Here is a 23,665-nt window from a genome sequence, read left to right as displayed (position 1 = left end):
TTTTATAATTTTCCCGGTAATGATATTCCTTATGGCCCTCACTCCGGAGGTAGATTTATTGGTTTTCAAGGAATCCTTGACTTCGTCGACTAGAATATTCCCAAACAAAAGGCGCTTTTTAAGTTGGTTGGGAAACTGCTTTTCCTTTATACCGGATGCTTCTATTTGGGCTTTTGTGCGGGTACGAGGTGTCATTTCGGCTAACGGGGTGGCAGCAGGGGGCGTTAGTTTTTTGAAAAGCCTTTCTTTCTGCTTCCTCATTTTAACATTGCTTTTTTCAAGGCTGGCAATTTGTTGTTTTAAGCGTTTTATTGTTTTATTTTTTTCATTTTACTTTCTCATGCTTGGAGTGGCTGTTATTTTTACTTTAAGCGCGGGCCTGTCGGTGTTTTCTACCATCTTGGACATTTTCTTTTTTTCTCTACTTTTGCGCTGAGCCTCCGCGTTCTTCGCTCTTTTTTCCGCCAGCTCTTTTTCACTAAGTTTGGATGCTGGTGTGTAGTATTTTTGCACTCGGATTGACTCATTTTGTTGCCAATTTGAATCTTTCCCTTTTTTTCGTTCTCTGTAGGCGCGTTGAATCTCTGCTCTTGATTTCCCCATTTTGAATGCTTCGAATAAAACAATGATCATAAGATACAGCAATTTTCACAAAATTACAGAAAAATCATTCTGAAAGCTTTTTTAATTCTAAATAGTGGTCATTTGATCCTTTTTTAAGTAGCCCACCAATTGTTAACTAGCTTGCCTCATCCATAATACTTTGTCAATTACGTTACTTTCAATGTCATTTACGTTACCACTGGCAAAAGCATGTGCTGAGCCTCACTATTCTAGATATTAGCTAATGCGTATGCATTAGTGCCTTTATCAGTCATTTAGCTTCACACAATACCATAGGCGTGGTATCTTACCTTAATTCTGCTTTTCGAGAAGTTAAAACCAAATTGAGTTTAAAAGTGAAGATAGAGTTGATACTTCTACCGCGAAGGTCATCGAAGGAAAGACTTGTATTACAGCTTGTTGGGCTTTAACTAATACGTTAGATATCTTGGCAATTTAATCCTATACAAATTATCCTTATCTCACTAGTGTGTGTGTGCACGTGCGCCCCATTAGACGATAGTACGTAAATTCTATTGTCATTTACGTTACGGTAACGTAATGTGACACTAGCATTTGTCAAGCTACTGTCTCTTTACGTTTCAACCAAATTAGATTATTATTTGTCTTTAAGATATTACTAAGGTCGCTCTGCAATGTGACACTGCTAACAAGACCTCCTAAGGTCTTAAAGCTTGGCAGTTGTGACCTAGATTGAGTAACGTAAGCGACAGTGCAGTAAAATTATTGCCAATTAGCTGGCATAAAGTGATGATTTCTTGAACACTTTGATTTTTATGAACAGTTCTTAATATTGGTTTGGGTCTTTGAGCCTTAAAGTTGTTATAAATATGTTTCAGGGCTTCTGTACGAATATACAAGAAATTATATTTCGATTTTTTGTGCCTGGTAACGTAAATGACCCAAATTCACGTGACACTTGGATCACGGTCCAGTGTGTTGAGGAAACCAACAACGACAACCGTAACTTTAATTTAGGTGAGTCCTGAAACATGTATCTCCAAATTGTGACACAATTTAGGCAGCAACTACAGGCAGAACATCTCAAGTTTTCGGTTTAAACTTTGTTTTTTATTCTTGTGACATATGGTTTTCGTATAGCGTTACATGTTCAGAGGTCAATATTTTGTAATATGTCGAACTTTTTACACAGAAAACTTAAAACAAAATCTCCCATAGACCCAAACTCTTCGCAAAATCACACATCTCTCAATAAATTGCGCCTAAATACAAAATGTAGAGCTATATATACGTGTGACATCAATGGTACCCGTTAACTAAGAATGAGTGGGGAGTCTGATATTTCTAAAGACGATGAGAGCGAGGAAAGCGATTCTGAGAACGAAGATGTGAGTTTTCAGAGAGAATCGAGAGAAATTTGGTCAAGTACCGAGGGAGACGTGACAGTTTCTGCATTTCGCGAGCGGACCGGTGCCACTTTTATGCTACCAGAAGACTGTTTTGCGGTGGATTTCTTCCTGATGCTGTTTCCAGAAGAACTGATTGAACATATCGTCCTGGAAACAAATAGATATGCCCGCCAGAGCCAACAAACGAAGCCTGATGAGAAATGGTACGAAACCACCATTGCCGAAATACGTGCGTTCCTTGGGCTCAACATTCTCTTTGGCTTCAAAGAGCTTCCAGAAACAAAACTGTATTGGTCTTCCGAGCCACTTCTTGGCGTTGCAGAGGTAAAGAAGGTAATGCCAAGAGACAGATTTGAGAAGATAAGACAGTATCTTCATCTGAACAATCGAGAAACCATGATTCCTCGTGGCAGCCCGGGGCATGACAAACTGCACAAAGTGCGGCCGTTCCTCGACGCGCTTGAGAAGTCATTCAGCGAACATTACCTGCCTTCTCAAAATGTAAGCATTGATGAGGCGATGGTAAAATACAAAGGCCGCCTTGGTTTTAAACAATATATGCCGATGAAGCCAATAAAGCGAGGAATAAAGATATGGGTGCGCGCTGATGCGGAAACAGCGTTCGTTTCTGAAATGCAAGTATACACGGGGAAGAAAGATGGCGGCGTGCAACAAGGACTTGGGTATCAAGTTGTTTATAGTTTTTGACTGTAAAGAATTCCAAATCAATTTCTTATCTGGTAATAGCAAAGAGTTAAATCATACCACCTTTAGGAATCAATTATCCATTTTGTGCAGTTATATGTTTTATTGCAAAAAAGTGGAAACAAAAACTATTTATTGGCTTAGATAGCTGATTGGCCATTTGCTGTTCCAGGATTAAACAAGGATCATTATCAGTGATTGAAAATATATTAATTTGGTAACCAAGTAATGAAAAGTCTAGATGCTTAATTGAATATTGTCTCAATTATTTATCCTCTTTTCAGTGGGTTCCAGAAATTACACATCACTGCCCAAAGACACCTTTCCTCTTGGTCGGTACCCAAGTTGATCTACGTGATGATCAAGGGACAATAGAGAAGCTGTCTAAAAATAAACAAAAGCCCATCGCAGTCGAAGCTGCAGAGAAGCTTGCAAGAGAGCTCAGAGCGGTGAAGTATGTTGAGTGCTCGGCTTTAACACAAAAAGGCCTTAAAAACGTGTTTGATGAAGCAATTCTGGCAGCATTAGAACCCCCAGAGCCTCAAAAGAAGAAGAAGTGCCGGCTTCTTTAGTGTTGCAGCATTTAATAATGAACTGGACATTATATATGCTATGCTTCATGGGTATCGCACATATAGTAGTACACCCACGAAGTACTATCCTAACTGGGGTTTGTCTCCAGATCAAAAAAAGTTCCAACATATGTATGGAGGGGCACAATCTAATGAAAGAAATTGAAACAAAAAGAATCTCAACCTTGACATAGAAGCTCTTTTGTAACATAGATCCTGCCACAAAATTTACAGTACTTGTATTCTTGCTGGATAGAATATAAGTTCACAGTGTTAGATGCTGTGGCATTGACATGAACACCTTATCACAGGAAATTGTTAAGAAGTGCATTTAATTGGTCACAATTTTCATTTGAAAACAATATGTAGGCAGTGTCCTATTTTATTTTCTAAACAACTCAGGAAAAGAATAAAATGTGACAGCCTATTAAGCATAGACATGTCAGTGATTCTATGATATTGAATTGAGTGTTGTTTGAATTTCTATTTTATAGTATGCTTTCAAGAGACCATAGCTGAAAATCTTTATTCTTTGTATTGTTCTTTATTCACCAACAAAAAAATATGTAGCATTTGAATTTCAAATGAAAATCTACCATGTTTGAATGTCGCTTAAAGGTCAAAATCAAATGTGTACATTGTACTGATTAAAAAAAGCTTAATTCTGTTAAATAATGTACTGTCTTCTAATCAAAGTTTTATTAAAGATGTTCCAAGGACTGGGAGGCAGTGCCATCAAATGTATGTCAAGCAAACTGTTTAAGATAACACCCTTGATTTTAGGACTCTGTTTAGGACGACATCCTCAATTTTAGGGCCCTAGTTAGCACGTGAAAGAAAGCAAGGCAATCGGATTGGCGGCAGGATCAGCAGTTACGAGTTTTAGCAAGGCAACCAATGCCCTGTTTAGGACAGCCTTGCTTAAAATCATGTACCCTGTTCAGGACAAAGAGGCCTGAAATATATACCCTGTTCAGGACAGAGGCCTGAAATGTATACCCTGTTCAGGACAGACATGCCTAAAATGTATACCCTGTTCAGGACAGACATGCCTAAAATGTATACCCTGTCCAACGGCACGTCCCAGTATAGCCCATATAAGGGAGTGTACCCCCCCCCCCCCCCCTGGGGTGCATTACTCTGCTTCAGTTTTGATGAAGGCACATTTCAATTCCACTGGTTTTGCTTGATTTTATTGTCACACAATCGCAACAATACAGGGTTTATTTGACAAAGACAGTATAATGTGTTAGGAAATATTGTTATCTCAAAAACAAAAAAAAATTGAACTTGTGAAAATCAAGTGTATGGGGTAGGACAATAATTTTTCATTTATAAACTAACTCCCAATGTTCTGAAACTCCACAGGAATGTAATGGAAAGCATCAGCCACAAATCTGAAGACAGGTTTAGGATTCCCGATGTGCACAACACTAAGTGTGGTTGCTAAGCAGACTAAGTATTTTGGGTTTCACAGTCACTATGTGACTAAACTGAACGAAATACTTCATCCAAAAAAAAAAATATAAAGAAAACAAGAACAAGGAATAAGCCTTTTAAAATACTGTTACTTTGCTCTACCAATGTTGCTCTTCATTCAAAGACTCCTTTAGAGCTGAATTGTTCTTTCTCCCTATAGAGCAGGAGCCCCTCAAAGTCACATGGTCTACTCCCTATAAAGCAGGAGCCCCTCAAAGTCACATGGTCTACTCCCTATAGAGCAGGAGCCCCTCAAAGTCACATGGTCTACTCCCTATAGAGCAGGAGCCCCTCAAAGTCACATGGTCTACCTTGCTTGGTCGTGTCGCTGGGCCGTTTACGGATCCTCCCTTCGGGGGTGGATTTGTTACTTCACCGTTGAACACGGTTCCCAAGCGAGATTCTGAAGAACGTAGGGTAATTGTGGACTTGAGCTGGCCTAAGGGCGGTTCAGTAAATGATGGTATTCCGTGTGATAGTTTTCTGGGAGATCCGTTCGTGACTTGTTATCCCACTATAGATGACATTGTGGAAGCGATCGTGCAGTTTGGCCCGGGTTGTTTTCTCTATAAGAGGGATCTGCGGCAGGCGTATAGGCAGTTTCCTGTGGATCCCGGCGATTACCGTTTACTTGGGTATATTTGGAATGGACATTATTACTTTGACACTGTTTTAACTATGGGGTTACGCTCTGCTGCTCAGGCATGTCAGCGCGCCACCTCAGCGGTAGCTTGGATTCATCGACAGCAAGGAAAAGTTTTATTTAATTATTTGGATGATTTCATTGGGGCTTCTGAGGCTAGCTCTGCGACTTCCGATTTTGAGCAGTTGGGGACTCTTCTCTCCTCTCTGGGACTGATCGAATCTGTTTCCAAAGCTTGTCCGCCTTCATCGCTCATGCTGTGTTTGGGAGTGATGGTAGACACGAATTCATTTACGTTGTCAGTTAGTCCTGAGCGGCTAGCGGAGTTAGAGCTTCTCTTACATGATTGGAGGAACCGCAAAACTGCTCGCAAACGGGAGTTACAATCCCTAGTTGGCAAACTTGTGTTTGTTTCAAAGTGTGTTCGTCAGAGTCGGGTTTATCTCGCGCTTATTAAGTCTGCTACGAACGGTTCAATACAATCATCTTCACGTTAATTTAACCGCGGAATTTCGCAAGGATATTATTTGGTGGTGTCATTTCCTGCGGGAATACAACGGAGTATCTATGATAAAAACTACCTCTTGGAGTTCTCCGGGGGAAGTTTTTCTACAGACGCTTGCCTGGTTGGTTGTGGAGGCGTTTGTGACAATGAATATTTCCACGCTTCATTTCCGGATGTGGTTGTTGCTCAGTCCCTCGATATAAATTGTTTGGAACTTCTCACTATTGTGGTGGCGCTTAAGTTGTGGGGTCAACGGTGGACGGGACTCCGTTTAACCGTGCGCTGTGACAATCAGGTTGCTGTCACGATTCCTCGGCTTTGGCCTCTCTGCAAAAGGATCTACGACAGACATTACAAGCTGCTTATAGCACAGGGACATATAGTAATTTAAAGACTCAATTTAAGGCCTTTTTTCTATTTTGCTTATATTTTGACTTGACTCCATTACCAGCAGACATAGATACGGTCTGTCTTTATGTACAGTTTTTAAGTCGTTCGATTGCACCACCTTCGATTCGTAATTATTTAAGTGGGGTCAAGTTATTACATCTTTTCGCCGGTTATGACTATGCATTTACTAAGGATTTTAGTTTATCCCTTCCCTGCTAGCAGAGGCCTCTTTTCTCTGTATTTCGCTGGGCTGGAGTTCGCGAGGAAAAGATACCTCTGCCATGGGTCGCACGTTCGTTTGATCAAACCGCCGTCCATGATCGTGGACGAGATCCAGAGCGCATGCTCCGTTCATTAATTACTGGCCACTATTTTGAGCCTACAATGACTAGCGCATGCATGAAACGTATATCCGCTGCCGGATAATAAGCCCGCATTCGAAACGGCGTCCTCCGTAGAAATATCACGCGACGAATTATAAAAAGAAGCCATTCAATGCCTTATCTTCATTCAGAATTTTCTCTCTTTTGACAAACGAGTCAATCTTCCGTTTAAAGGTTTTGCATATTCTTCTGGGAATAGCTGATCTAATTTTACCAAAAAGTTTTGTAACATTTTCTTCGAATCCAACTGTGCGATATTTACATTGAAGAAACTCGCCTGCCCAGATGTCTTGAAATTAATCCCACAAACAAGACAAAACTCGTCTTTGCTGCGTTTGTTGCTCAATCTTTTTAGTGACGTTTTAGGTGATTGAAATTGAACAGTTGTTTTTTTTTTTTTTTTCGAAGAGGAGAACTAACCGGAGTTTGATTCATGATTTCCGACTAAACCCATGCAAAGCATATTGACAGCTTTCGCGCGATGGTACGGGTTTTGGCACGTCGGTCGCTTATTAACGCTCACGCATGCGCAACAGAAACAGGTTCGACCCATGGCAGAGGTATCTTTTCCTCGCGAACTCCAGCCCAGCGAAATACAGAGAAAAGAGGCCTCTGCTAGCAGGGAAGTTTATCCCTAGCCCTGCGGGGAGTTTCCCGTAGGATACCACATGTACCTCAGAGGGCTCCACCGGTAACTCCTAGCCTTTTATTGCTAGTTGCGCGAACAGTAGATTTTCAACATGATGCTAACTCTTCTACATTGTATTGCGCATTTCTCTTTGCATTTTTTCTTATGGCGCGTATAGCTAATATCGTACCGCTTTCTATTAAGGCATTTAATCCTACCCGCGATCTCACACGGGGTGATGTTTTGTGTAACGAACACGGGCTTATCGTCACGTTTAAGCATACAAAACTATTCAGTTCGGTCAGCGTCGATTACACATTCCTCTGTTACGTATTCCAGGCTCGTTATTATGTCCGGTCGCTGCCTATAACAACATGATTCGCCTGGTACCCGCTTCTGCACGCAAACCGCTGTTTTTATTGCTTGGTCATTCAGGCCCGTTTGCTTTGACGAAGTCCCGTTTTGTTACCGAATTTCGTCTGGCGCTTTGCTCAGTGGGGGTTGCTCATGCTGACTCATATCGGGGTCACTCATTTCGACGCGGCTGTGCCTCTTGGGCGTTTAACCACGGAGTACCAGGGGAATTGATACAGTTGTATGGTGATTGGGCTAGTGACTCTTACAAATTGTATTTAGAATTTAGTAATCAATCAAAATTGGCGCTTGCTTCCCAGCTACGTGCTTCCATTCAGGCCAGTAGTTAGGCCTTCTGCACTGTTTTGTTGTTTGGCCGGTGGTGTGGTGGCAGAGAGGTTTATTATTATTATTTTAGTTTTTCATTTATCAGTTTGTAGTGATTTTATAATAAACTTCTCTTTTGCCAAACACAAAACAGTGTCAGTGGTTTATGTTGGGTTGAGGAATTTACCCCCCTTTGGGCACCTAGCTTAAAGGGATTAATTGCTCAAGCCAGCATATTGTATTTCAGTTATCTCTAGTCTTGATTGCTAGCACACGTTCACAGCTTCACGCTATAATTCTTTGTTCTTTTCAACGTTTATATATCAAGCTCATATTTTTCCCGCCCTCCCACCCTGGGCTTTGTGTGAAGGGTGGCAGAGAGGTTTATTATTATTATTTTAGTTTTTCATTTATCAGTTTGTAGTGATTTTATAATAAACTTCTCTTATGCCAAACACAAAACAGTGTCAGTGGTTTATGTTGGGTTGAGGAATTAGTAGTTATAAATCAATAATTTTACTTTGTTCACTTCTGAAAATAAATTTGCTCAATTTTTTCTCCCTGAAGGGGGAAACTTGCTATCACAATAGTACTTTCCTGCATGTTGTTTGAGTTGCTTCTCTACGCCCTTTTTACGGATAAAGACTGCACTTTTTTCAGGACAGTATTTCACAACACCAAACAGGTCCCTTTCTTTGATATAATAAATTTCCTCAATGTCATCACTTCCTGCAAGGCATTGCTCATTCCAGAAACACAGGGGGAGGGTGTAGATACCGATGTGATTCTTAAAACAGTCGCTCTCTAGGTTATGGCCTACATAGAGTGTCCCCCCTGGTTTGACAATTCGGACCATCTCCTTGACTGCCTTGCACTGTACTTCTGGGCTCACATACGGAAATGTAAAGAACGTCATGGCGTGATCAAATGTTTCTGTGGCAACAAAGGACAAGTCTTCAACACTTCCAACCTTGAAATTATCTTTGAACTGAGGGAATGTCTCCTTTGCGAATGTAATTGCACCGTTGCTCAGATCCAAGCCACCGACTTTTACGTTATTGTATGTGAGATTAAATGCAACCAGAAATGCCCCACAGCCACATCCATTATCGAAAATAGAGTGACCATCTTTGAAGCCAAGTTGTTCTGCAATTTCGACCGTCCAGTCAAGATAGTCGTCTTTAGTATAGCCCCCCCCTAAGGCAAGACTTTTGCCTTGTTTGCAATAGGCGTCCACGTAGCTTTCCCATTTCATCGCCAAGAGCTTACCCTGGATCCAACTACCGACATATTGCCGCTCAAACCAGCTATGCTTTACCAGTTTGATCTTGCGAAAGAACGACTTTTCTTCCAGATCAAGACGAATTTGCGAAGATACAAAAATCAAGAAGACCAGAGTTAGAATTGCACTTACAATAATGCATCGCCTAGAAAATAGACTAGACCATCTAGGGGTCCTAGTACGGCTGCGTTTAAGAGTCATTTAGTCAGATTCTTGAGCAAACAACGGAACAGAGATCAATTCTCCTTGAGCAGAACTGTGTACGGGGTCAGGACCCTAAGATGTTTCCACTTAACCCTTTCACTCCTAAGAGTGCCATTTGGCACTCTCTTGATTATGCGGTTATTTCCTAAGAGTGCCATTCGGCACTCAGTGACTGTGGTGCATTCAACCAATCAGAATACGTAGGAAACAACAGCAAATATTTCTTTTGTGTCTTAACCAATCAGAGGACAGAATAAGCTTTCGATCGGTGCATAATAATGAGTAGGTGCTCATACAAAACAAGCGAGGTATTCAGCTGTGAAGTTTTATGTTGGCAATTTGTATAATGGCGAATCTGTTTAAAAGCGATGATGAAGAATTTTTTGGTTTTACCAATAATCTAGAGCCTTAATAATAATAATAATAATGTGTTTATTAACCCTATTGCAGCGAAAGCTGAATTACAGGGCAGCCAGTATATATATAATACATCCTTACATTTACATAACTTGTTGATAACGATAAGTACAGAAATTGTTGAGCCTATTCGTACGGCCGCAGATGGGGACAACAGACGCCGTACCGGACCGTAAACCATACCCATGGTGCGTTGCTACAGGAATAGGAATTAAGCGTTTAAGGGGGCCTCCGCGTTTGGCCTTTGCCACGAGAGCGATGCATGCCGTTTCTCTACGCTGGCATAGTGTTTCCAATTTAGCGTGTGATAATGCCTCATGGTAAGAGAGGTTTGGAAACACTATGCGCAGCACTTTTTTTTGGACCGATTCCACTAACTCTACCAAGTACTCTGGCAATGCCGACCAGACAGGCGAGGCATATTCAAGCACAGGTCTCATTGTGCTACAGTATACTTGAATAAGGTCGTTTGATGATAGACCGCTTTTCTTGAGCGCACGGATTGCATACAAACGCTTGGTGGCCTTCTTCACGATAGCATCACAGTGAGTATTCCACGAGAAGTCACTGGTGATGTGGACACCAAGCAACTTATAGCAATCCACGCGCTCAATAACACAACCATTTATGAGCATAGGAGCAAGCTCAGTAGAATTATAAGTAAGGAAGCACATGGCCATTTCTTTGCATTTCTTGGCATTAAGGCGCATATTGCGTGCAAGGGCATAGCTATTTATGTCATTCGCAACAAACGGAAGGTAGCTAGGAGAATTTCTTGGAACAATTTCAAAAACTGTAGCGTCATCTACATACTTGATGCGATACTGCCAGTCGCGCGCTAACCTATTCACCAATATTGCAAATAGTAACGGAGCTAGCCTGGTGCCCTGTGGGATTCCTCCCTTAGGTGATATTACATGGGAGCGTGAATCCCTTATCTTAACATACTGACTCCTGTTGGATACAAATGACGACACCCATCGAATGATACATTCATGGACACCTAGGTGACTCATTTCTGCTATTAGAACGTTATGGTCCACTAAATCAAAGCCTTTACTGAAGTCAGAAAAAAACAGTCTGACCCAGCAGTCCCCTTTGTCGAGAGCCTCGAAAATTATGTGCATCACATAGACCAGCGCTTCAGTAGTAGACTTCCCAGCAACTGCAAACTGTAACCAGTCCAGTTGATGTAGCACTTGATGGAATAGTGGCTGAAGCGTAAACCCTTCCAGTACCTTGGCGAGTTGTGATGTCAAGGCGATCGGCCGTAGGTCATCTTCGACTACTTTAGGGCGGGGGCACTTGGGGATGGGCGAGATCTCAGACTGCTTTAGTGGAGAAGGGACGTATCCTTGAATGAGCGACGCATTGTATAGATCGCAAACCACAGGAGCGAGTTCGATTGCAAAGGTGTTCCAGATCCTAGCTGGAATTGGATCAGGACCAGATGACTTGTTGGTTTTCACCTGGCGGAGGGCCTGGTACGCACGCCTATTATCGATCAACAGATCATCAGGGACCTGGTAGAATGACCCAGGTGCTTGAGGCGGGAGTGGTTCAAAGTGCGCAGTTAAACTACCGAGAAAATTGTTAAATCTAGTAGCTAGGTCAGAGGTTGTTGGAATGTCGTCACACAACATCTGTTGAGACCAGTCACGTGAAGACCCGCTGTCCCCAGATAGACCCTTGACTTCTTTCCACCACCTTTTCACATTGGTATTCTTGAGTTTGGCGACTTTGGTCTTATAGTAAGAGGCTTTGCTTTTTTTGCACTCTTCCTGAACAGAGTTTCTGTACATTTTGAATTGCGGTGAGTCATTTCCAAATTGATGTAATGCCTTTTGGCGTTTGGAAACAAGGTACTTGAGCTTATTGGATACCCACGGTTTATCACTACTGCAAATCGATATCTTCCTGAGAGGGAGATACTTATCGACAGCCATATACAAAACATCCGAAAATGCCTGGAATTTTTCAGAGACCAGCTGTTTGTCAAATACTTCGGTCCAGCGCTGCTGCGTTATCCAACAGCCAAAGTCCCGGATCTTACTGGGCCGGAGGTCACGTTTCCAAATAGTTGTCTTAGCCCTAGGTTTGAGAGACCTCAGAATAGGCGCTATAAGCAACGTGTAGTGGTCGGATCTTCCAATCTTTGGCAGCTGGCACACAGGAGCGAAGGAGTTAGGCATGTTGGTAAGGCACCAGTCGAGGATGCCGGTATCACGGGTCAGTACTTTGACGATCTGAGAGAGACCCGTAGCACGCTTTGTAGCGACTACACTGAACCGAGTACTTGTGGGATTGAAATCACCGCAGATAAGAACAAGTCCCTCTGGATGATTACGTAGGAAGCTCTCAGTATTAGACTGCAGATGTTCTAGGAGCCTACAGTTCTCAACCTCGCCACAACTAGTGGAGTGGTATACAGATCCAAGTAATATCCTGGAGATTTTGCGAGGGAGCCTGCGTGGTCTAGCATCAATCCATATCGATTCGATGTCCTGTGATTCGTAGTCAGACAGTCTTGTGCACGAGATGTTAGAGTCAACGTAAACGCATACACCACCACCAGACGTGTGTGTTCTATCGCGCCTGAAGCACGAAAACCCGGGGAGGTTAACTGCAGCATCCGGGATGTCAGGGTGCAGCCAAGACTCAGTGATGCAGACGATTTGGGGTCTATTGAGATTAACAACAGTTTGAAGCTCATCGATCTTGTGTTGAATTGATCTGATATTACTGTAAACCAAACTAGGAATTGAAGCTTTAAGAGTTCCAGCAGCGACATCATCGACTGATGGGGTACCTGTGGTCTCAGGCACAGGGAGACCATCCGAACGGTTGACTCGGGACTTACGAGAGGATCTAAAAGGTTTTCTAATGCCTAGATCCTTCAAACGAAGCCACAGTTCTTTATCAATACGTTGCTTGGGTTGTGTTTTCCTAATTGACTTCAGCGTAGCGCTGTCATAAACCCTTCTCGAGCTCAGAGAACGTATCGGATTTCCAAGATGGCGGACATGAGCACTCGGATTCGGGAACCCATGATCTTGACTAAAACAAGGCCAGATGATGATAAAACAGGGCCACCAACACACCAGGAATAAGGACTGCCATTTAGCTGATGTAATAGGCCACATGCCGGCCGCAAGATAGGCTTGAAATTGAACGTTGGACAAAAACAGACAGACAAATTCTAACGTGGGGCAACCCGTGGAGGTGCCGCTGACCCAGTCCAAAGCCTTATAGACCGGAAAATGATGGGGACACTCATTCTTAGTAAACGGGTACCAAAGGCCCAAAAAAAGTTGGAAAATAAAACTTGTTACACTAGTTTGATAAGCAATCAACATTTTGGAGAATTATTTGTCATTCAAGCTCCCAAAACGACCCATCAATATCTTTAAAGGCAAAAAAGCTACACAAATTTATATATGCCTCGGTAATCAAGCTGAAAAGGAGACTTTTCCATGTCCATTTCCCAAAAACACACAAATACAAAACCGTTTAACCAGTAAAATACGCCTTTTTTTATTATTTTTGTGGCAGTAGATGAATTTTGTTGAATATAAACATCATAGAACACCGTAGACTCGTCTTTATATTGTCACAAATTTTGTTTGATTTAAGAGTTGAATCTATGTTTTCAAAATTATTAAATTGTTCTTCCTTTAAGTTTTTCTCAATACAAAATTAGAACGTCTTGAAATATACAACTACATTCAATTACTAGCATCAATATCAAAATATTAAACGCAATAAAGTTGATTTTGATTTGATAAAGCAATTAAACAATATATGCTGATTGGAAATGGTAACGTAAATGACATGTAAAGTAACGTATATGACCTTCTCAGTAGGATACACGATGCAACTCTTAACTTGTAAAATTTTGGTCAAATTTTCGCCTTTTAGTTATCATTAAAGGTTCTGAACAATAACTTGGTCATATTCATAATTTCTTAAACTTTTGCTACTAGTAACGTAAATGACAGTTTTCACATCCAAACAAAAAGAATCGTTTAAATGCTTTCAAGCGCACTGTAAATATATATATATATATATATATATATATACGAAAATACTTGGTTCTACTTACAGGTGATATATTTGGTGCTTCGATTTGAACCATCGTTTTTCTAAAACCTCTATAAAAAACGGTAACGTAAATGACACAAGGTAGGCGGAAGCGAACCTTAACGAGCTCCAGTGTCGCAGGAGTCAAACTATATGTTTTGCGCGTTTTACTACTTCGGGTGGGCGGCTCGATGACACATAAGATCATGTCCCTCTTGATCCAAATAACATCTTCGCGGGCAGGCCATGTGAAGCTGAAAGATTGAAGGGTAGTGCCACTACGTGACATAAAAGTCACGAGAGCTTCGCCGTCCTCCTGGTCGATCTGCTGTACTTTGCCAACATACCAGTCCCCTTCGTAAGCGGCAGCGACAAAGTCGTCTACCTTTAGAGCGAGCTCATTGCGTAGACTCAACGCACTGGGTGGAGTGAGCATGGCGGCTTTCCATGCACAATGGCTATCCTTTGGGCTGGAAAGGCAGTCGGGACAGTAACACGAGGTGACACGAGTGAGAACGGTGTGTCTGTCCACTGCGCATATGGCATGCATTGACATTGTGCCAGGGACAGTCTGTGTGCCATTGTACTTGTCCAGCCTTGCTGATGCCATTTTGAAGTCATCTGTTGAGTAGTAAATGTAGGTCACACTACTTTGATATTCGGTGGCCCAAACAAAGAAGCTGTGTGCATCGTCAATAACGACTTTGCCTGACCGCACCGCCTCGTCAGCCATCCGCTTGGCAGCTCCCCCGACACCATCACAGGGACCTTTTCCGTGCCCCGCTTCAAAATAGTTCCATCTTGCTGGGACTCCGAACTCTTCCTTGTGGTTCGCGACTATGGCGAAGATTGTCTTGTTTCTGTATTGTGATGTGGGACTCTCTGTCCAATAGTGTACAAAGGCCAGGTCAGGGACAAGATCCTTCAGCTCTTGATTCAGTCTCCCCAAGATGACATACACGGCAGCTGCATTATGCGAGAGCTCTTCCGAAACAAAGGCAAAGCTCTTGTGCTCGAGGTCGTCTTTGCCTTCTGCCTAGTAATATACCACTACTGGATGTAGGGAGACCATAGTGGGGCCATTCCAGTGAGCACTTTGCACCTCCTCGCAAGACTGGCAGTTGTAATTCTCGGCAAAGTCCATTTGAATTACAACATGCCCAGCTTGGAGGTTGCTTTTCAGACGCCGGAGTTGTTGGTATTGCTCATAGTGGCGTCTGTTGTGCTCACGGAACTTCAATGTCGCCGCTGTCACCTTGTCTATAAAATCTTCTTTCGATGCTTTTGTATTGATAAGCTTGGTCCTGTGCTTGCCGTCCTCGTCCTGAACTCGCTTCCACTGTTCATATGTTATTTTTTCTCCATCCCCAATCTTCTTCAGGATCTCCAGGACCTGCTCGTCTGTGTTATCCTTAATGAAGGAATCTGGATTACCAGTGCTGATTAGAAGCCTTCTTTTCATGCTTCGCAGCAGAAGCGCCATGTTCTGGTGATGCTGGCATAAACAGGTATCACGACAGGCAAAGCTTGCTAGCATCATATAAGGGGGGCTCATCTTGTAGAAAACCGCCTGCGAGATTTTAGCGTTTGGGTTTTCAGCCAGGTACTTCATGCGCAGGTTGTAAAGGTAGTCGCTCAAAATTCGCTTCTGTATCTTTCTATCACCACACTTTTTAGCATCTTGTTTTCCTGGCATCATACGACTATTGTCGTCTCTTTCGAGAAAACTGATTATATCTTCTTGGAGTCTCTTGCGGATTTCCACCAAACGACCCTTTCTTGTATAGCTAACTTTCTTGGTCTTAGCATTTTTAATAAATCTTCGCGACACTCCAATTTCTCTGCTCAATTGCCTCAGTCCATGATACTTTTTTATAATTTTCCCGGTAATGATATTCCTTATGGCCCTCACTCCGGAGGTAGATTTATTGGTTTTCAAGGAATCCTTGACTTCGTCGACTAGAATATTCCCAAACAAAAGGCACTTTTTCAGTTGGTTGGGAAACTGCTTTTCCTTTATACCGGATGCTTCTATTTGGGCTTTTGTGCGGGTACGAGGTGTCATTTCGGCTAACGGGGTGGCAGCAGGGGGCGTTAGTTTTTTGAAAAGCCTTTCTTTCTGCTTCCTCATTTTAACATTGCTTTTTTCAAGGCTGGCAATTTGTTGTTTTAAGCGTTTTATTGTTTTATTTTTTTCATTTTACTTTCTCATGCTTGGAGTGGCTGTTATTTTTACTTTAAGCGCGGGCCTGTCGGTGTTTTCTACCATCTTGGACATTTTCTTTTTTTCTCTACTTTTGCGCTGAGCCTCCGCGTTCTTCGCTCTTTTTTCCGCCAGCTCTTTTTCACTAAGTTTGGATGCTGGTGTGTAGTATTTTTGCACTCGGATTGACTCATTTTGTTGCCAATTTGAATCTTTCCCTTTTTTTCGTTCTCTGTAGGCGCGTTGAATCTCTGCTCTTGATTTCCCCATTTTGAATGCTTCGAATAAAACAATGATCATAAGATACAGCAATTTTCACAAAATTACAGAAAAATCATTCTGAAAGCTTTTTTAATTCTAAATAGTGGTCATTTGATCCTTTTTTAAGTAGCCCACCAATTGTTAACTAGCTTGCCTCATCCATAATACTTTGTCAATTACGTTACTTTCAATGTCATTTACGTTACCACTGGCAAAAGCATGTGCTGAGCCTCACTATTCTAGATATTAGCTAATGCGTATGCATTAGTGCCTTTATCAGTCATTTAGCTTCACACAATACCATAGGCGTGGTATCTTACCTTAATTCTGCTTTTCGAGAAGTTAAAACCAAATTGAGTTTAAAAGTGAAGATAGAGTTGATACTTCTACCGCGAAGGTCATCGAAGGAAAGACTTGTATTACAGCTTGTTGGGCTTTAACTAATACGTTAGATATCTTGGCAATTTAATCCTATACAAATTATCCTTATCTCACTAGTGTGTGTGTGCACGTGCGCCCCATTAGACGATAGTACGTAAATTCTATTGTCATTTACGTTACGGTAACGTAATGTGACACTAGCATTTGTCAAGCTACTGTCTCTTTACGTTTCAACCAAATTAGATTATTATTTGTCTTTAAGATATTACTAAGGTCGCTCTGCAATGTGACACTGCTAACAAGACCTCCTAAGGTCTTAAAGCTTGGCAGTTGTGACCTAGATTGAGTAACGTAAGCGACAGTGCAGTAAAATTATTGCCAATTAGCTGGCATAAAGTGATGATTTCTTGAACACTTTGATTTTTATGAACAGTTCTTAATATTGGTTTGGGTCTTTGAGCCTTAAAGTTGTTATAAATATGTTTCAGGGCTTCTGTACGAATATACAAGAAATTATATTTCGATTTTTTGTGCCTGGTAACGTAAATGACCCAAATTCACGTGACACTTGGATCACGGTCCAGTGTGTTGAGGAAACCAACAACGACAACCGTAACTTTAATTTAGGTGAGTCCTGAAACATGTATCTCCAAATTGTGACACAATTTAGGCAGCAACTACAGGCAGAACATCTCAAGTTTTCGGTTTAAACTTTGTTTTTTATTCTTGTGACATATGGTTTTCGTATAGCGTTACATGTTCAGAGGTCAATATTTTGTAATATGTCGAACTTTTTACACAGAAAACTTAAAACAAAATCTCCCATAGACCCAAACTCTTCGCAAAATCACACATCTCTCAATAAATTGCGCCTAAATACAAAATGTAGAGCTATATATACGTGTGACATCAATGGTACCCGTTAACTAAGAATGAGTGGGGAGTCTGATATTTCTAAAGACGATGAGAGCGAGGAAAGCGATTCTGAGAACGAAGATGTGAGTTTTCAGAGAGAATCGAGAGAAATTTGGTCAAGTACCGAGGGAGACGTGACAGTTTCTGCATTTCGCGAGCGGACCGGTGCCACTTTTATGCTACCAGAAGACTGTTTTGCGGTGGATTTCTTCCTGATGCTGTTTCCAGAAGAACTGATTGAACATATCGTCCTGGAAACAAATAGATATGCCCGCCAGAGCCAACAAACGAAGCCTGATGAGAAATGGTACGAAACCACCATTGCCGAAATACGTGCGTTCCTTGGGCTCAACATTCTCTTTGGCTTCAAAGAGCTTCCAGAAACAAGACTGTATTGGTCTTCCGAGCCACTTCTTGGCGTTGCAGAGGTAAAGAAGGTAATGTCAAGAGACAGATTTGAGAAGATAAGACAGTATCTTCATCTGAACAATCGAGAAACCATGATTCCTCGTGGCAGCCCGGGGCATGACAAACTGCACAAAGTGCGGCCGTTCCTCGACGCGCTTGAGAAGTCATTCAGCGAACATTACCTGCCTTCTCAAAATGTAAGCATTGATGAGGCGATGGTAAAATACAAAGGCCGCCTTGGTTTTAAACAATATATGCCGATGAAGCCAATAAAGCGAGGAATAAAGATATGGGTGCGCGCTGATGCGGAAACAGCGTTCGTTTCTGAAATGCAAGTATACACGGGGAAGAAAGATGGCGGCGTGCAACAAGGACTTGGGTATCAAGTTGTTTATAGTTTTTGACTGTAAAGAATTCCAAATCAATTTCTTATCTGGTAATAGCAAAGAGTTAAATCATACCACCTTTAGGAATCAATTATCCATTTTGTGCAGTTATATGTTTTATTGCAAAAAAGTGGAAACAAAAACTATTTATTGGCTTAGATAGCTGATTGGCCATTTGCTGTTCCAGGATTAAACAAGGATCATTATCAGTGATTGAAAATATATTAATTTGGTAACCAAGTAATGAAAAGTCTAGATGCTTAATTGAATATTGTCTCAATTATTTATCCTCTTTTCAGTGGGTTCCAGAAATTACACATCACTGCCCAAAGACACCTTTCCTCTTGGTCGGTACCCAAGTTGATCTACGTGATGATCAAGGGACAATAGAGAAGCTGTCTAAAAATAAACAAAAGCCCATCGCAGTCGAAGCTGCAGAGAAGCTTGCAAGAGAGCTCAGAGCGGTGAAGTATGTTGAGTGCTCGGCTTTAACACAAAAAGGCCTTAAAAACGTGTTTGATGAAGCAATTCTGGCAGCATTAGAACCCCCAGAGCCTCAAAAGAAGAAGAAGTGCCGGCTTCTTTAGTGTTGCAGCATTTAATAATGAACTGGACATTATATATGCTATGCTTCATGGGTATCGCACATATAGTAGTACACCCACGAAGTACTATCCTAACTGGGGTTTGTCTCCAGATCAAAAAAAGTTCCAACATATGTATGGAGGGGCACAATCTAATGAAAGAAATTGAAACAAAAAGAATCTCAACCTTGACATAGAAGCTCTTTTGTAACATAGATCCTGCCACAAAATTTACAGTACTTGTATTCTTGCTGGATAGAATATAAGTTCACAGTGTTAGATGCTGTGGCATTGACATGAACACCTTATCACAGGAAATTGTTAAGAAGTGCATTTAATTGGTCACAATTTTCATTTGAAAACAATATGTAGGCAGTGTCCTATTTTATTATAAACAACTCAGAAAAAGAATAAAATGTGACAGCCTATTAAGCATAGACATGTCAGTGATTCTATGATATTGAATTGAGTGTTGTTTGAATTTCTATTTTATAGTATGCTTTCAAGAGACCATAGCTGAAAATCTTTATTCTTTGTATTGTTCTTTATTCACCAACAAAAAAATATGTAGCATTTGAATTTCAAATGAAAATCTACCATGTTTGAATGTCGCTTAAAGGTCAAAATCAAATGTGTACATTGTACTGATTAAAAAAAGCTTAATTCTGTTAAATAATGTACTGTCTTCTAATCAAAGTTTTATTAAAGATGTTCCCAGGACTGGAAGGCAGTGCCATCAAATGTATGTCAAGCAAACTGTTTAAGATAACACCCTTGATTTTAGGACTCTGTTTAGGACGACAACCTCAATTTTAGGGCCCTAGTTAGCACGTGAAAGAAAGCAAGGCAATCGGATTGGCGGCAGGATCAGCAGTTACGAGTTATAGCAAGGCAACCAATGCCCTGTTTAGGACAGCCTCGCTTAAAATCATGTACCCTGTTCAGGACAAAGAGGCCTGAAATATATACCCTGTTCAGGACAGAGGCCTGAAATGTATACCCTGTTCAGGACAGACAATGCCTAAAATGTATACCCTGTCCAACGGCATGTCCCAGTATAGCCCGTATAAGGGAGTACCCCCCCCCCCCCCCCCCGCCTGGGGTGCATTACTCTGCTTCAGTTTTGATGAAGGCACATATTTCAATTCCACTGGTTTTGCTTGATTTTATTGTCACACAATCACAACAATACAGGGTTTATTTGACAAAGACAGTAAAATGTGTTGGGAAATATTGTTATCTCAAAAACAAAAAAAATTTGAACTTGTGAAAATCAAGTGTATGGGGTAGGACAATAATTTTTCATTTATAAACTAACTCCCAATGTTCTGAAACTCCACAGTAATGGAAAGCATCAGCCACAAATCTGAAGACAGGTTTAGGATTTCCGATGTGAACAACACTAAGTGTGGTTGCTAAGCAGACTAAGTATTTTGGGTTTCACAGTCAGTATGTGACTAAACTGGACGAAATACTTCATCCAAAAAAAAAATATAAAGAAAACAAGAACAGGGAATAAGCCTTTTAAAATACTGTTACTTTGCTCTACCAATGCTGCTCTTCATTCAAAGACTCCTTTAGAGCTGAATTGTTCTTTCTCCCTATAGAGCAGGAGCCCCTCAAAGTCACATGGTCTACTCCCTATAAAGCAGGAGCCCCTCAAAGTCACATGGTCTACTCCCTATAGAGCAGGAGCCCCTCAAAGTCACATGGTCTACTCCCTATAGAGCAGGAGCCCCTCAAAGTCACATGGTCTACTCCCTATAGAGCAGGAGCCCCTCAAAGTCACATGGTCTACTCCCTATAGAGCAGGAGCCCCTCAAAGTCACATGGTCTACTCCCTATAGAGCAGGAGCCCCTCAAAGTCACATGGTCTACTCCCTATAGAGCAGGAGCCCCTCAAAGTCACATGGTCTACTCCCTATAGAGCAGGAGCCCCTCAAAGTCACATGGTCTACTCCCTATAGTATGTTTTGCGGCTGTAGCACAAGGACCCAACCAATTTTCTCCATGTAAACCCAATGCTGTGAGGCATGCTTCATAACACAGTGAAAAAAAAATGGTACAGGAAAATGGTGGGTCATTCAGATATATGACATTTGGAACATATGGCACACCACCAAAGGGATGGAATAAATTTTCTTTAATACCCCAATAAAACTGTTATAAGGGTGAGATATTTTTTTATTCAATTAGCAATTTTTTGCACAATCTTCAAACTCCACATGATTGTAGTGCTCTTCAAAACACTTCATTGATATAAGGACCCATGCCCAGATTTTAGTACCTACAGTTCTACTAGGACCCAAAACTACGACCACATAAAATGATAAAATCACTGACAGATTTTCCTTACTTGATATGTTTTACTAGAGATGTCACAAAGGAGGTATTTCACTTACGGTATATAGTGCCTCTCAATAGGATTTACAATCTACATACTCATTTAAATCAGGGACGTAGCAGGGGGTGGGGCAATGGGGGCATGTGCCACACCATCCAAATATTTTCAAAAACTATAAGGAAATGACCAGTAGGGACATAGTGCACCATTTCCTTCCACTAACAGCCCTGTTGTTAGACTAGTAAAGAAACGGAAACAGGAAAAATAGTGTTACTTGTGATTTTATTTACTTTATGCTAAAATAAACTTGGGCATCAATTATAACAATAATCATCAAAGCTAAATATTTTTTTTTCATACAATGAACTAGAGATATAGTTTACAACCAAAAAATGTGGAGGGTCTAGTTAAGTGTCAGCCCCTTTTGAGATTTAGATGCAAGTTTTTTTTTTTATCAAATGCAGTTGTGTTTTAACACATTAGATGTGGGTGCTATGTGAAAAATGATCCAACAACCATTGAGTAAACATTGATGGGTTTTGATAGAAACAAGGTGGCATTTACACCAATCATACCTGCAAACCAGTTAAGTATTTTTAGGCAGAAGATACGTTTTAATAATTCTAACTTTATTTAGGGGTAGGTGCCAGGTTAGCACAAATAAGCTACTCCTTAGTTTTTTCGTTTTACAAATACTTTAAAATAACAGTATTGTACAGTATTGTAAATTATACTGTATCCCTGTGTGTAATAGCTACCATAAAAGGTAACCTACAACTTTACGGTAACTATAACACCTTGACATTGCAGGCAAAAACATCAAAGTGGTAAGAAGTGAAGGTTCTATCCTAGCTGTGGATGTGAGACTAAGAGATATGTCACAAATGTTTAACTATTTTTATAATTTAACTAATTTGGGTTTGGGAAAGCTTATAATGGCTGTCATAATCTCAAACCAAGCAATTTGCCATAGCTGTCCTCTCCATTGCTCCAATTCTAAAAAAATGTGACATCCAGCCGTAAAGTTTACTATGTTTACTTGATACATGAGTAGTTATAAATCAATAATTTTACTTTGTTCACTTCTGAAAATAAATTTGCTCAATTTTTTCTCCCTGAAGGGGGAAACTTGCTATCACAATAGTACTTTCCTGCATGTTGTTTGAGTTGCTTCTCTACGCCCTTTTTACGGATAAAGACTGCACTTTTTTCAGGACAGTATTTCACAACACCAAACAGGTCCCTTTCTTTGATATAATAAATTTCCTCAATGTCATCACTTCCTGCAAGGCATTGCTCATTCCAGAAACACAGGGGGAGGGTGTAGATACCGATGTGATTCTTAAAACAGTCGCTCTCTAGGTTATGGCCTACATAGAGTGTCCCCCCTGGTTTGACAATTCGGACCATCTCCTTGACTGCCTTGCACTGTACTTCTGGGCTCACATACGGAAATGTAAAGAACGTCATGGCGTGATCAAATGTTTCTGTGGCAACAAAGGACAAGTCTTCAACACTTCCAACCTTGAAATTATCTTTGAACTGAGGGAATGTCTCCTTTGCGAATGTAATTGCACCGTTGCTCAGATCCAAGCCACCGACTTTTACGTTATTGTATGTGAGATTAAATGCAACCAGAAATGCCCCACAGCCACATCCATTATCGAAAATAGAGTGACCATCTTTGAAGCCAAGTTGTTCTGCAATTTCGACCGTCCAGTCAAGATAGTCGTCTTTAGTATAGCCCCCCCCTAAGGCAAGACTTTTGCCTTGTTTGCAATAGGCGTCCACGTAGCTTTCCCATTTCATCGCCAAGAGCTTACCCTGGATCCAACTACCGACATATTGCCGCTCAAACCAGCTATGCTTTACCAGTTTGATCTTGCGAAAGAACGACTTTTCTTCCAGATCAAGACGAATTTGCGAAGATACAAAAATCAAGAAGACCAGAGTTAGAATTGCACTTACAATAATGCATCGCCTAGAAAATAGACTAGACCACCTAGGGGTCCTAGTACGGCCGCGTTTAAGAGTCATTTAGTACTAAAAATTCTAGATTCTTGAGCAAACAACGGTATGTTTTCAGCATGATTCTCGAACAGACGCCACGTTCACACACACAGGGTACCCACCCGAGGCCCCCTCCCAAACTTCAGAATCCTCTATGAAAATGCTTTCGTCATTTGATTAAGAATTTTATTTATATATCATGTCCAAAAA

The 23,665-nt window shown here is 41.1% G+C and overlaps 4 protein-coding genes and 1 long non-coding RNA gene across 5 annotated transcripts; 1 reads left to right on the top strand and 4 right to left on the bottom strand.

Annotated features, from left to right (window-relative positions):
• Positions 1-3,860: 3,860 nt before the first annotated feature.
• On the top strand, positions 3,861-4,783 carry LOC125561373. Its single transcript, XR_007307402.1, has 2 exons — positions 3,861-4,012; positions 4,640-4,783. It is a non-coding gene; the product is annotated as an uncharacterized LOC125561373 (long non-coding RNA).
• A 3,516-nt stretch (positions 4,784-8,299) lies between these two features.
• LOC125561146 lies at positions 8,300-23,564 on the bottom strand. Its single transcript, XM_048724520.1, has 2 exons — positions 23,483-23,564; positions 8,300-9,463 (listed from the first exon to the last, which is right to left on the bottom strand). Exon 2 carries the CDS (start codon positions 9,461-9,463, stop codon positions 8,528-8,530), a length of 936 nt encoding a protein of 311 aa, XP_048580477.1. The 5' UTR covers positions 23,483-23,564; the 3' UTR covers positions 8,300-8,527.
• LOC125561139 lies at positions 9,967-14,696 on the bottom strand. The gene is made up of 2 exons (XM_048724488.1): positions 14,082-14,696; positions 9,967-12,777 (listed from the first exon to the last, which is right to left on the bottom strand). The coding sequence occupies exons 1-2, from the start codon at positions 14,694-14,696 to the stop codon at positions 9,967-9,969; spliced, it is 3,426 nt and encodes a 1,141-aa protein (XP_048580445.1).
• On the bottom strand, positions 14,837-18,223 carry LOC116604139. Its single transcript, XM_048724519.1, has 2 exons — positions 16,748-18,223; positions 14,837-16,444 (listed from the first exon to the last, which is right to left on the bottom strand). The coding sequence occupies exon 2, from the start codon at positions 16,092-16,094 to the stop codon at positions 15,000-15,002; it is 1,095 nt and encodes a 364-aa protein (XP_048580476.1). The 5' UTR covers positions 16,095-16,444; positions 16,748-18,223; the 3' UTR covers positions 14,837-14,999.
• On the bottom strand, positions 21,711-23,577 carry LOC5508993. Its single transcript, XM_001629523.3, has one exon. It carries the CDS (start codon positions 23,480-23,482, stop codon positions 22,547-22,549), a length of 936 nt encoding a protein of 311 aa, XP_001629573.2. The 5' UTR covers positions 23,483-23,577; the 3' UTR covers positions 21,711-22,546.
• Positions 23,578-23,665: the final 88 nt, after the last annotated feature.

The sequence above is a fragment of the Nematostella vectensis genome, chromosome 3 (assembly GCF_932526225.1).
Source record: "Nematostella vectensis chromosome 3, jaNemVect1.1, whole genome shotgun sequence".
Lineage (NCBI taxonomy): Eukaryota > Metazoa > Cnidaria > Anthozoa > Actiniaria > Edwardsiidae > Nematostella > Nematostella vectensis.
Note: the sequence above shows the minus strand (reverse complement) of the source record. Positions and strands in the feature narration are given on the sequence as shown.